The 12,206-nt window shown below is 38.9% G+C and overlaps 1 protein-coding gene across 2 annotated transcripts in view; it reads right to left on the bottom strand.

The window, feature by feature from the left end:
- Positions 1-11,319, bottom strand: part of FMN2 (formin 2) — a 170,239-nt gene extending 158,920 nt beyond the window's left edge. Inside the window, exon 1 of one of the 2 annotated variants that reach the window (XM_064509355.1) lies at positions 9,410-11,319. In XM_064509355.1, coding sequence (XP_064365425.1) covers positions 9,410-10,973 — 1,564 coding nt within the window. In that variant the 5' untranslated portion in view covers positions 10,974-11,319. The remainder of the gene's footprint in view (positions 1-9,409) is intronic. The other variant, XM_064509354.1, reaches the window with a different exon arrangement.
- Positions 11,320-12,206: the final 887 nt, after the last annotated feature.

Genomic DNA, 12,206 nt, shown 5'->3' with positions numbered 1-12,206 from the left:
ATCATGCTGGAAAAAGGGGAAGTACTATTAAGCTGAAAACTAGTTAACACAGACCTTAGTCCTGCCTAACCTGAGCACTGAGCTCCTTGAGTTTTTGCCTTCACAGTGGCTGAAATATATTTTGTACCTGCTTCCACCTTGAATTTTCCAATACATGATGTACCTATAACACAGTGTAAACTAAGACAAAGTATTAATCCATGGTTTTGTCCTTACTTTCCACTATAGAGATCTATAAATATCTTTCAGAATCTGAAGTTTTTAGGTACCAATTCCCAAATTACAATGCAACAGTATACAGTACAAAATATTTTTAAGATATAAACAAGACTTTATTCCACAACATTATATTTTATGGCTCCTTTGACCTTGATGCTCTTCAGAATTTAATGCAATATTATTGAAGATGACAGAATTCTATTACTAAAGCTTTTCTAATTTTAAAGCCATTTATGATAAAGTAGAATCTTTATGTGTCTGTCTGTCAAATCTTTTAGGCACCATATGGATCTTTGGCACCTTCCAGATCATATTTTCCAAGTGCTTAGGTTCCTCTCAGCAAGTATTTAATTCTGTGCTTTTTTCCCCTTTTAGTTTCTGTGGTGATTTGTGATGTGAAGGCGTTATTCTGTGCCAGGTACTCGCCGCCTGCCAGCAAGCCACAGTTCCTTCTGTAAGGTAAGAAGTTCCTCTGATGTCTTTTTAAGCAGCCATTGCTAATGCCTTCTTTTGTCAGCCCATACTGATACATGCTGTTCTTTACAACCCAGTTTTGTAGAACTTCTTTACTCCCAATTGTTCCACGTTTCATTTACAATACAGCCCATCCCTACATTAGAAGTAAATCCAGGTTTTTGCACAGGCAGCCACAAGCCACAACTGAACCAGTTTCACCTCGTTTCATTCTAGCAAGACTGAGGTGGGACGTAAATGACATATTTCTTTAAACCTGCTCTTTACTTAACACCCTAGTCTGCTTCAGCTTTCTTCCCTCCACAGTGCCTGTGCACTCCAAGATCTGACTACGTCTTTCAACTTTATTAACTGCTGAATTTTTTATATTTTTCCATAATGTACAAAAGTTTTTTCTTTATATCCATAAACAAAAACTGATATGATGAAGAAAGCAGAAAATAAGAAAATGGGAACAACAGTCAATCAAAAAGAAAAACATACAACTGCATCACTATGAAACAGTCCGCAAATATTTTTTCTCTTTAAACATGTTCAAAGCTTCCAAGTATATTTTAAGTCTATATATGCAAACATTACTTATTTGGAAGTTTAGTCAACTTCCCTAACACACCTACACATGGGACAAAAATATGATCTACTTCGATATCTTCACTTCAGTCACCACAATCTTAAACATATGCAGTAAGCTTTTCAAGGGACAGCAGTGGATTTTTACGGTCTGTGTACTAATCTTCAAGCGCAGTGTTGCTAGAGGAGCCGACCGCACTCTTTTGAGTTCAAAAGGGTATTCTCACGGACGTTGAGAGCATTCCCTGTGTATTGCTGCCTTTAAAATGCCCTTTACTACACTGTAAGTTTTCATTCCCAACTGCTCATACATATGGCTTAGCCGCTAGTCTCAACAAATTAGGGAGAGAGCCAAAATATCTTTTTAATTACTCTGAGCCACAGCAACAGCCCAGTCTTGATTACACCAGATCAACAGCAAGTTTCTTACTAGTGACAACCAGTTTGTAACTAAAAATGGGAGAATACATTTCTGGGGCCCTAACGCCAGAATGACATTTCCTGCACTAAACCTGCCTTTTCCGCAGTGAAGATGCAGCTCTGAGCTCCAGACTAATTCGGGCTGGGAACCAGACCCTCACCCAAAGACAAGGTACTGCTGATCATCAATATAAAGCTGCATCTCCCACTGAGTTCTTCAATAAGTGGAAATCAAAACATGCGGCTTAATACAGAGGTAAGTGCTGAGACTTGACCCGAGCAAGACAGCAACACTCCTTGCCTCCAGTGGGCAAGGACAGGGTGCCTAGCTCCCGCCGCGCTGCGAACTCAGTCTGTACTGGGAACTGCTACTAGGGACAGGACTAGTCCGGGGTCTCATACGAAGAGACAGAAAGAGAGGCCGTGGAGTCTGAAACCTACTTTTACATTTTGCAAAGTAAGGAAGTTTAGTATTATTACTATTAACACTAATAAAAAGCAATACTAAACAAAACCAAACCTGTAATACCCTGAAAATGTATTTATCAGTATTAATCTATAGAGAGAAAGGTAGGCTGCATGTCCTGCAGTATACTTACAAGCCACCACGTTGGTGCATGGGGAGGGTGTTACTGTCCTAATTAACTACTTTTCAAACAGATTAACATCCTGTATTTTATTTTCTAGATCTTGTGAGTTTGTTGTAGGGTGTCCTTTCCACCATGCTGCAGCCCTCATAAAACATCACCAAGGGCACTTTAGAGCATTTTTTTCTTCTCCCCCTCCAAGCCAATCACGGGGGTAGGGTGGAATAAATAAATAAATAAATGATGAACAATGACAATATTCATCTCAGAACTGCTTTGGTCTATGATACTCTATCTTTGGGTCTTGCTAGAATATTTGGAGGAATACCAAGTTAATATAAAGTAAGAAATAGTCTTTTTTGTGTTTCTCCGATTTTCAAATGAGCTCAAATTACATGTCATGGAAGTTGAAAAAATGCCTCCTTTTTTTTTTTCCCCCCTCTGCTTCAAGGAGTATTGTGTTGCATCTCTAATACATACAGTGGTGCTCAAATTCCACATACTAGCAGTCTTGTAAGTGGACTATCTTCTTACTGTTGGCTGGTAAGTATTTGCATTCTGTATTGAGTATTCTGAACAAGAAGAGTTAATGCTTTGCTTTCTGATGAAAGTACACAGTAAAAGATAATACTTGTGCAGTTATATTCTCCTAGAATTTCTCTGAATAAAAGACTTAAGTACATGCCTTCCTTGCTGTAACTGGATCTTCGTGTTTTTACATTGATGTAATTAAATATTTCTCTCAACCATTTCTCAGCATACTGTATTGTCTTGACTCTGCATGACAAAATAGCATTCAGATACACACCCTCTATTATGAAGGCCATGTTATTTTTTTTTTTTTTTTAAATGAAAACCACTTTTTCTTACATGACTGTTAGCAGATGTTAACGTATCTAATTAGAGTGTTACTGCAGCATTGATTTCTTTTGTGCAGTGATTTTCTTTAACAGTGCAAGGAAGAGGAAGAGATATGCCACTTATTTTTTCCCCCACACACTACCATTATGCATCTTCAGGGGACAAGTTAAGTGAGATCTAGGCTAGACCTCCACATCAAACAAACTCTAGAATCAAAGCTGCTCCCTGTAATTAGTTCCACAATAACGTTAACTATGTTTCTGCCCGATTCAAATTCACACCGAGTTCAGAGCTCTGGCACTCCTGCTAAATGTCATATAAATCCTGAGACTGAACAATCCATATCTTTACTGGCAACTAAGAATACTCCAATGATGTGGCTGATTTGTGACTAGGTATTCCTGCCACTTTTCCACTATATAGAGCAAAACACCAAAATCATTAATTCTCAGGTATTTTTTTATGCTCTGTATCTATATATTTTCATTGTTCTATTTATATTAGGATTTATTATTACATCTGGGATGGGGCACACATACTCCTATAACCACTGCTTCTTACTGGTGAAAAATCACTTGCTGACTGAATGGGTTCTGTGGGCTTTTACATCCATGAATAAAATAAGTCATGTTCTGTATTTACTTGAGAGTAATGCAAAGTTTTGCATCAGAAAACATAATCCTACTGCCTATTCATGGTCAGAGAGTCTAGCTACTCCCTTCAGATGGCTCAGAATGTGGTGGAAGCTTATTCAGGATAGCAGCAATATGGAAATAAAATGAGCAATAGTCACTTCATAGTCAACGTACCACAGCCCACCTCATTTTCTGTAACTTCCTCTACATGGACTGCAAGGTAAAAACGCAAGATAGAGGAAGTAACTCACCATCAGTTACTTTTCTCTAGTGTGACACAGATCCAGAACCCATATTGCTGCCTCTTCTAAAGCACTTAATAAAATTCAAGCGGCCTTGTATTATTGCATGAAGAGGCAGGAATGAGGTGATGCAGAGTGTCAAGTTCTCGCATTCTTCCATCATCTTCCTGCATGGCTTCTCACTGCTTTAACCCTGTGCCCCTTTACACCAACTCACCTCATCCCCCCCAAAAGATAAGCTGTATGCATAAAGGTGAGTTTCCAGAAACTGTTGAATTCCACCCAGTCACAAAAGAAAAATACTTTCTAGATGAACTTCAAAATAATCAAAGCTACAGACACAGAAACACCTACACTTATGTGCATTATCACCACGACTCCTTATGTAAACTCAGATTTTGGCAAGAGTGGTTTATAGGGAATATGCTTTGCCATATCCTGAGCTTGGTTAAACTAGAGTACAAACAAAATACCATAGCCAGTTAGGAGGTCTGAGCTTTCTAATCACTGTGTTTCTGATTTGTTTGATCCTTCACATGCAGACAGCCTAAAATATTCCCATGCTTTTCAGTGTCATGCTAATTTTTCTTTAGACACTGCACTATGGAGAAAACGGTGAAACTTATTCAGGGAATATGTTTATTTTCTGAAAAAGAAGTCCAGGCATGTTAAAAGGAAAAAAAAAAAAAAAATCAGGCAAAAACTATTAAACAATTTATAAATATTTAAAAAGATATTAAAGCACAATCAGACCCAGTAAATATATTCAAATTTAAATTCCATATAGCTATTCACACTGGAATAATCAGTTGCTGTCTTAGAAGCAACATCACTGAAGAACACAACCTCCTTTCATGAACAGTTCTAGCCAGATCCCACGTGTGATGGACACAATGCTGGTGCTACATCTCAAACAGATTGAAACAAAACTGCCTGAACCTCCAGCTATTGCATTTTCCCCTTTCTTTTACCCTTTTTCATCCCCCAAAAGATCATCAGGCAACCAGAAAAACACATTTCTAGGTCAGACGCGAGTCAGGCTGCGAGGCTGACCTCAGAGTGGCAGCACTGCTCGGAGAGAAGTGGGCCGAGGGATGCAGTTGCAGAGCCCCATGACCAAGGCCTGCTACTCCAGTGAAGCTCTAGATGAAGATCAAAGCTTTAATCATGAGACCCCACCACAGCACACCGAGGCAGTGCTGCATTCTAGTGACATGACCTGTGGTGGTCTCGTTCCCATACTGCAGTGCTGGCGCAGTAACATTAAAGCAGCTTACCAATACTCAGCAGGTTTTCTGTAACTTACCGCAGCCCATTTTCAAACACATCCCACTGTAGTTGCAGTGGATGAGTTTTTGCATCCCCTCCCCACCCGCAGTGTGGGTTTACTAGGCAAAAAGAAGAGTGTCTTTGCCCTCAGATGCTTGTTAGCAGTGGTCAGTGTTTCAAGTGATCCTGTGCCACACAAGAAAGGGCTGCTGCTGGGCAATCCCCCTTGCTTAGCCGAGGCCATGCTGCCCCATCCTGTTGTAAGAGGCACGTGGGCTAACAAACATCACTGACGAAGGCCCAAACTGCAAGTAGTCCTAAGACAGAGTAGCATGATAGATATTTCCCCACAGTGCCAAAAGATACAAATCCGTATCACGTGCCTCATGACGCAAATCAAAACAAACAAAAAAACCCTTGCAGATGTGTCTAAAAACAGCTACTATATTTCTCAGAAGCAAACTTTGACCCTATTTATTCCAGTTTTCATATACTTTATACTAAGGCCTTTCTACGAGGCTGCACACAAAGTACTGGAGCTGCAAGTGGGTGTCGATGACATTAGTTACACTGAGAGTGATATAAAGTGGTCTTTGAGAAGCAGGCCCGCATCCCACAGAAATCAGGCAGAGGCCCCCAGGGCACAAGCATGGGATTGACTTTAGGTTTTGTTTTATGGTAGCTTAGATTTTGTTTGTTTGTTTGCTTATCTGTTTCCTCTTTAAAGGTAGAACAGGACAAAAAAAAAATCAGTCTCTGAAGAGAAATTTAAAGATAAGTGACCTGTTTGAAATAGATTTGCATAGCAAACATATTACAGCCAGCCAACAGAGCTTAGAAAGGGCGTGGGTTGGTTCTGATAGAGTTTAATTACGATCTGGGATGGCTGGTAGAACTTGCATTTTCAGCATATATAGTAGAAACCCTCACAAACTCCTTTGCTATCACCACGACTCAGATTAAAGCTAGACTAAACTCCTTTTTATTAACTCAATCTATTAGCTCTTCTGTGTCAGTTATTTTAATGTTTGGGAACGTCAATTCCATTTTTCCACCAAGATACCCGCTTAGCATTAGTAAAAGTCATTCATGGACACAAACTGCAAAGAAAGAGCCAACTCTCTCCATTCAGGTTCAGCTCCTGCCCTCCCAGGACCACAGCATAAGAGTCCTGGCCCTACTCTGCAGCATGTTGAAATCTAGAACTTGTAATTACTGTCACCACAATTTCAAACACAGCTGTCCTTATCGGGAAAGAAATGGATCTTCTGTCTTAATTACAAAATGCCCATAGAATTGCCCACACCACATCCTTAGCCAATGCATCAACTTCTAAATATCATACTTTGCTTATTTCTCATATAAACCAAAATGCAAATATGCAAAACAGGAAAAGTTGGAAGAGCCTTTTTGGCAGGCTGAATTATTTTTTCCTTCTCCCCCAAGAACTCACATAGTACTATTTTTAAATGGTCCTCTGATATAATATTTTAATGTGCATTTCTTCAGTCACTTCTATCAAAATTTATGGGAAAAAATAAAAATACAATCAATATAATTCCAGCTATTGGTTACCACCTACATTTTACATTAAAACAGCCTAAGAAGAGTACATATAGATCACTGTGAAAACCAAATGACACACTGCCAGACTACAGCATAGAGCAAAAGTAGGCCAGTCATCTGCTTAGAACCTGCTGTCATTAAAATCAATGACTAAAGTGTTGTGGAATATTTTACTTGATTCTAGTTAGAAATGCAGAATAACACTACAGTCATTGCACAGCAAGATGGGATTTAATGCTCCAGGCAAGAAGCTTTTTTTTTTTTTTTTTTTTTTTTTTTTAAAACACGATAGAAATGAGCCTCTATAAATAACACGCTTTTTTAAAAGCTTGATAGTAATCCCCAAATTGATGCAAGTGACACATGATTAAAATACAAAATTTTTCAATAACGATAGTTTAATTCCAAGGAAATTATTTCTGTAATTGTTGCTGTGTGGACTGGTTTAAATAGAAAGGCTTTCCTGCTAGTGATGCAATGAGACAGTTTGTAGGGATACTAATGTTGATTTTATTTCCCTTTTTCATTCATACTAGTTATTATTTATGCATTCTTAATACCTTTCAGCTTGTAACTACATTTTTAAAAAAGCAGGAGAAAAATCAGAAAGAGAAAATGATTAAGCGTTACGTCATTTCCAGTTCCCTCATTTCAAGCTATTCTGCATGAACTGAAAGGTATAATTGTGCTCTGCCTCTAAAGACAGCTGGTATATACATGTAAATGAGGGTCACAGGCATTTCCATAAGAGACAGAACTACTGTTGCTTTGGGCACTGGTCCCTTCACAATAACAGCCTGAATTGCTGCTGGGAAAAACAGGATAAAACAAGTAAGTATTTAAAATAAAAACTCATGAGGAAACATGAAGAAGCCTGTTCCTGGCAAACTAAACTTCAAAAGTAACTCCAAGTAAAGTGTAATTACTGACAATGCATTACATTTTAGTATTTAGCTTTGTTTTTAAGATGTCAAGCATTCATAGCAAAAGGTTATGTATTATATGTTACAAATCTGAAAGCAGTGATCACCACAAATTGTAAAACTTAGGAGTAGGAATGTTTGGAACTGTATCTAAGATAACAGGTGGAAAGGATTTAAAAGATTAAAAAAAAAAAAAAAAAAAAAAAAAAAAAAAAAAAAAAAAGATTCAGCTCACTTCTGAGGGGGGCTGGCCAAAACTATATTTAAGATAAAACTTGAACTCTAAAGAGTGAGATTAGGGATATTTGTTCAAGACTAATATAGTCACAAGAATGAAAGTAGTCTTGTGATTTTAATTCAAAAAAATAATTTTCACACATCTCCTGACTATCTCAAACTCCTGGGGTTTGCTGTTGTACAAACTCCCCCCACTGTTTTTAATAGTTCATTCATCAATAATATTGTGATGACAAACAGAATATGCAAAGAGAAAGCAACAATGAATGCTAATGGTTGTAAGTTACATAATTTTTAAATCTACAGTATAGAACAATAGTTGTTGGTAGCTCAACTCTTTTCTTTCATATAATTTTTAAATCATGTTACTGTTCCCTGTATAAAATGTCCTATTTTATTCTTTATAAAAAGTGCAAAAGAAAAAAATTCTCACTGCATTTTTGCGAATAGCACTGAAACATGTTTCTGTACTCTTAGTTCTACAATTTAAATGAAAAATTAATGGACTACATTGCCAAGTTTTCTGTATGTACATACCTCCTAAAGTGATACAGGCCTTCTCTCTTTGTGCAAACTTTAGTTTGTTATGGAAACTCCAAGTAAGGGGAAGAGAGAGAAAAAACCCAAAGTGCAATAAAGTATAACCTTCTATTCACATCATATTTTATCTTTAAACTCTGTATTTCTGTGCCTTTGTAATAGGATACAAGCTGCCTAATAGACAAGGTAAAAGAATGCTTTCCTCAATGAGCCTGCAACCAGTCAAAAACAGCACATTTTACTACAGGCAGTTTCACCTCTCTTCTCCATTTTATGCTGCCTTTTGAACTCCTTTTTCTCCTCCTCCTTCCCTGTGCTTCTGAAGGGGAATGGGGTTCTTTTCTGCAGTGCTGCCCATCTGTGCTTGCATGCCTGTTTCCTTTTTGTACCAAGTGAATCCTCATCATTGCCCCAGTCTAATGCCAGGTGCAGCTCTCAAATATTTACACTGCATCTGAACAATGCCCAGCACAAGAAAACCCCAAACAGCATCACAGTTACTTCATCTCTGAAAGATCTATTTATGCAGAGAGCTAGCTTGCTTGCAATGGGGAGGCTCTGAACATTTTTCATCAAGAGTAATGTAAAGCATTCAGCCTTGTTCTACAAGATTTAGACAAAGAAAAAAAAACTTCAAAGAGTTATGCACTTGCTTTACTAGCACTGTTGCCGGGCTGACACCAAATAGAGAAAGGCTATTCTCATCCCATAAAAGGTGAATGCATCTGTAAGATTAGGCTTGTGATTTTAAAACTGTCAGCATAAGTAAAGACATCAGCACATGCAACAGCAAAGGTTTGAATTACAGTATTTTAAATATATTTTCAGAGAGTCTCTAGAAAATAACCTTAATACATGTCACTCACCTGAAAAGACATTGGGAAACGTCTCTGTAGAAGCCTGCACCCCTGAGGACTTTCTTGAATGAGTCAAAGACACTCTTTCTGTTTGAAATTTCTCTTTGAACCCCTTATGCTCCAGGTAGCCTGCAGAGCCCACCTTCTGCGTTATCTCGCATTTGTGATCAGATACCTCATCGGTCCAGTCTGCTGAACGACTAAATAAGCCAGCCAAACTAGCAGACCTCTGCTTCTTGATTGAGACTTTTTCTTTTTTGTGGAAGGACTCCTGTTTCCTTGTAAAAAGTGGGCTCTGGGATGGGGAGGGAGAAGGTGAATGGTTGGGAGAACTCAGTTGCCTAGTTGTGGTTTTGATGTAACAAGGATTAATTAGATAGGGCTTAAAGCATCGGGAACCAAGCACCGGACTACCTGCTGTCCCCTCAGAGGACAAAATGCCATTTTTCATTTCAGTAGATAAACCATTAGGCAGATCATCTTGACTGGCTGATAGAGCGTGTTTATCTTCCTGAGTCTCAGCAGCATGATCGTGGCCTGCATCTGAAATACCATCATCTGTAACCAAACCTTGGAAATCAACAGCCTGCACATCACTAATTTTAGTCTCAGAATCTGCTACTGAGGTTGGAAAAGGGAGCACGGAGCTGTCTATCTGAGATCCGTTTTCTACGGCAGCTTCATTTAAATCATCTTTTAGTTCACTAGCTGCAGCATCCACTCCAGCAGCGAGCTGTTCCTGCTCCTCGATCAATAGCTTACGTTCTTGTGTTTTAAATAAGCCGTTACCAGGAGAGCCTGTTCCATTTACCGCCTCTTTCAGTTCACTTTCATTTGCGCAAGAGACTGGAATGTTTTCCGCAATTTCAGATAGCGCTGGAAAAGACTCCTCAGTGTCTGGGCTGCTCGCTTTGTCAGTGGTAGCTACTGAAAGAAACCGTTCAAAATCTAAGGAGGCTGCTTGAGAATTAGCCATGTGTCGGCCCATTGTTTTGGTGACAAGGTCCTCAGTTCCAATACTAATTGCCCCCTGCTGCTGCTGCAGTCTAATAGCTTGCTGGATATCAGAAAGCAAATCCTCTTGTTCTGTGGCTGAATGGAAACTGTATATATCTGTATCGGAGCCAGAACTGGTCCTTTGTCCATCCTGTGTTTCTGCAGCAACGAGGACAGTTTCATTTCTGATTTCAAAATGTTCAACATCTGTGTCTGAGAGACCCCCTTCATCTGCGGAGATGCTTATATCTGGAGTTTTGGTAACAATTGAATGAGTACTGTCCAGCTCCCCCGTCGGCAAGGCCTGGCTTTCCAGAACATCCTCCCTCGAGCTACCATTCCCATCTTTAGCCTTGGACAGATTTTTTCTGATCCTTAAATTTGAAAACACCGAGGCCCTCGAGTCCGACTTACCCTTCTTTTTACCAGATTCACTTCCTTTTGCATGCTTCCCCAGTCCCCTTCTGCTTCCTGCTACCTTCTTTGTGCCATCTGTATCCTTGGGCCCAGAGACATCCTCTCCTCCTTCATGCACATCACCTGTATTTTTCTTTAGCTTCCCATCTTGATTCCCCATGATTTTTCGCAGTGCAACACCTTCGGAAATCAAGCCATGCTCCCGGATTTCTTTCCCTTGGCCTGCCGGCAAGATCCCCTCTAGCGATCCAGGTTTGTTTTCAAGCGGTGGTGATGCAAGTGAAGCAAATGCTTGCTGTGCCTCTCTCCCATCTGCTAGAGCTGCCTTTTTGCATAATGTGCTGCTTGCACTGGGCTCCGCTGGGACATGCTCAGTACAGCACTGAGAGCTGCAGACAGCTCCTTCCAATGGCTGCTCCTCACAGAGCTGCCTGCTTACTGGGCTTTTGCTGCACTCTTGTTGCTTTAGGAAAGATTCTGTGAACAGTATTTCCTTTATAAAAGTTACTTCTTTTTCCACAGTTTTAATTGCCTGCATTGCAAGCTCAGTTTGTTACCAAATCATTTATAACTTCAGGACGTCAATGTTTGAGTTCCTGGGAGGGAGGAGAAGAAAAAAAAAAAAAAAAAAGTTAAAGAAAGGTACCATGATTATGCTGCAATTGTTCAAATGCATAAACTAATGACTTTGGAAAGAAAAATATTATGCTGCTTTAATAGTTTACAAGGTGCTTAAGGACATGTTACTTTGACAGATTACACTGTACCTCAGGTGTTTTGTGTGTTTCCTTTCTAAAGGCCACCAAGACACGATACATAATTTTAAAAGGCAAATCGCGTTGAAAGTAGATAGAAGAGGGTAACAAACAAAGACCTTTTTCCACAGTTTTAAAGAGTCATACTTAAAATTCAATACATTATGGTAATTATACTATAAAAAGCCTCCCACAATTTGTATTCTGAGAAGGTACATATACTATTATTCCCAAGAGATTCAACTCATCAATATTAAAACACATCACCGTTGTTTTCTCTGATAAGAACATCTGGCATGAAACAAGACAAAACAAACACAAAAAATAGCACAATTCAAATGAAGCTAAAGAATAGGATACAAGTAAAGTATTCCTCTGTTTCACTCTAAATATTTAATAATTGATTTAAACTCTGCTGCATGCTAACTATTTTGGAACCTTGTACAACAGTTTTAGTCAGTTACCTCTTTACCTCCATTTTTCATTTAGATGTATGAACACCCATATTTCATAAAATACTTTTTCTGAACTTCCAAAGAGGTGTTCCCTTCTCCCTTTAAAATTTAGATTTAAAACAATTGGAATAACTGGAACAAAGGGGCATAAGAATACCGATGTGCCACACTGGATCAGTTCAG

Source organism: Dromaius novaehollandiae, chromosome 3, assembly GCF_036370855.1.
Source record: "Dromaius novaehollandiae isolate bDroNov1 chromosome 3, bDroNov1.hap1, whole genome shotgun sequence".
NCBI lineage: Eukaryota > Metazoa > Chordata > Aves > Casuariiformes > Dromaiidae > Dromaius > Dromaius novaehollandiae.
The sequence above is the reverse complement of the archived record's forward strand: the minus strand, read 5'-3'. Positions and strand labels throughout refer to the sequence as shown.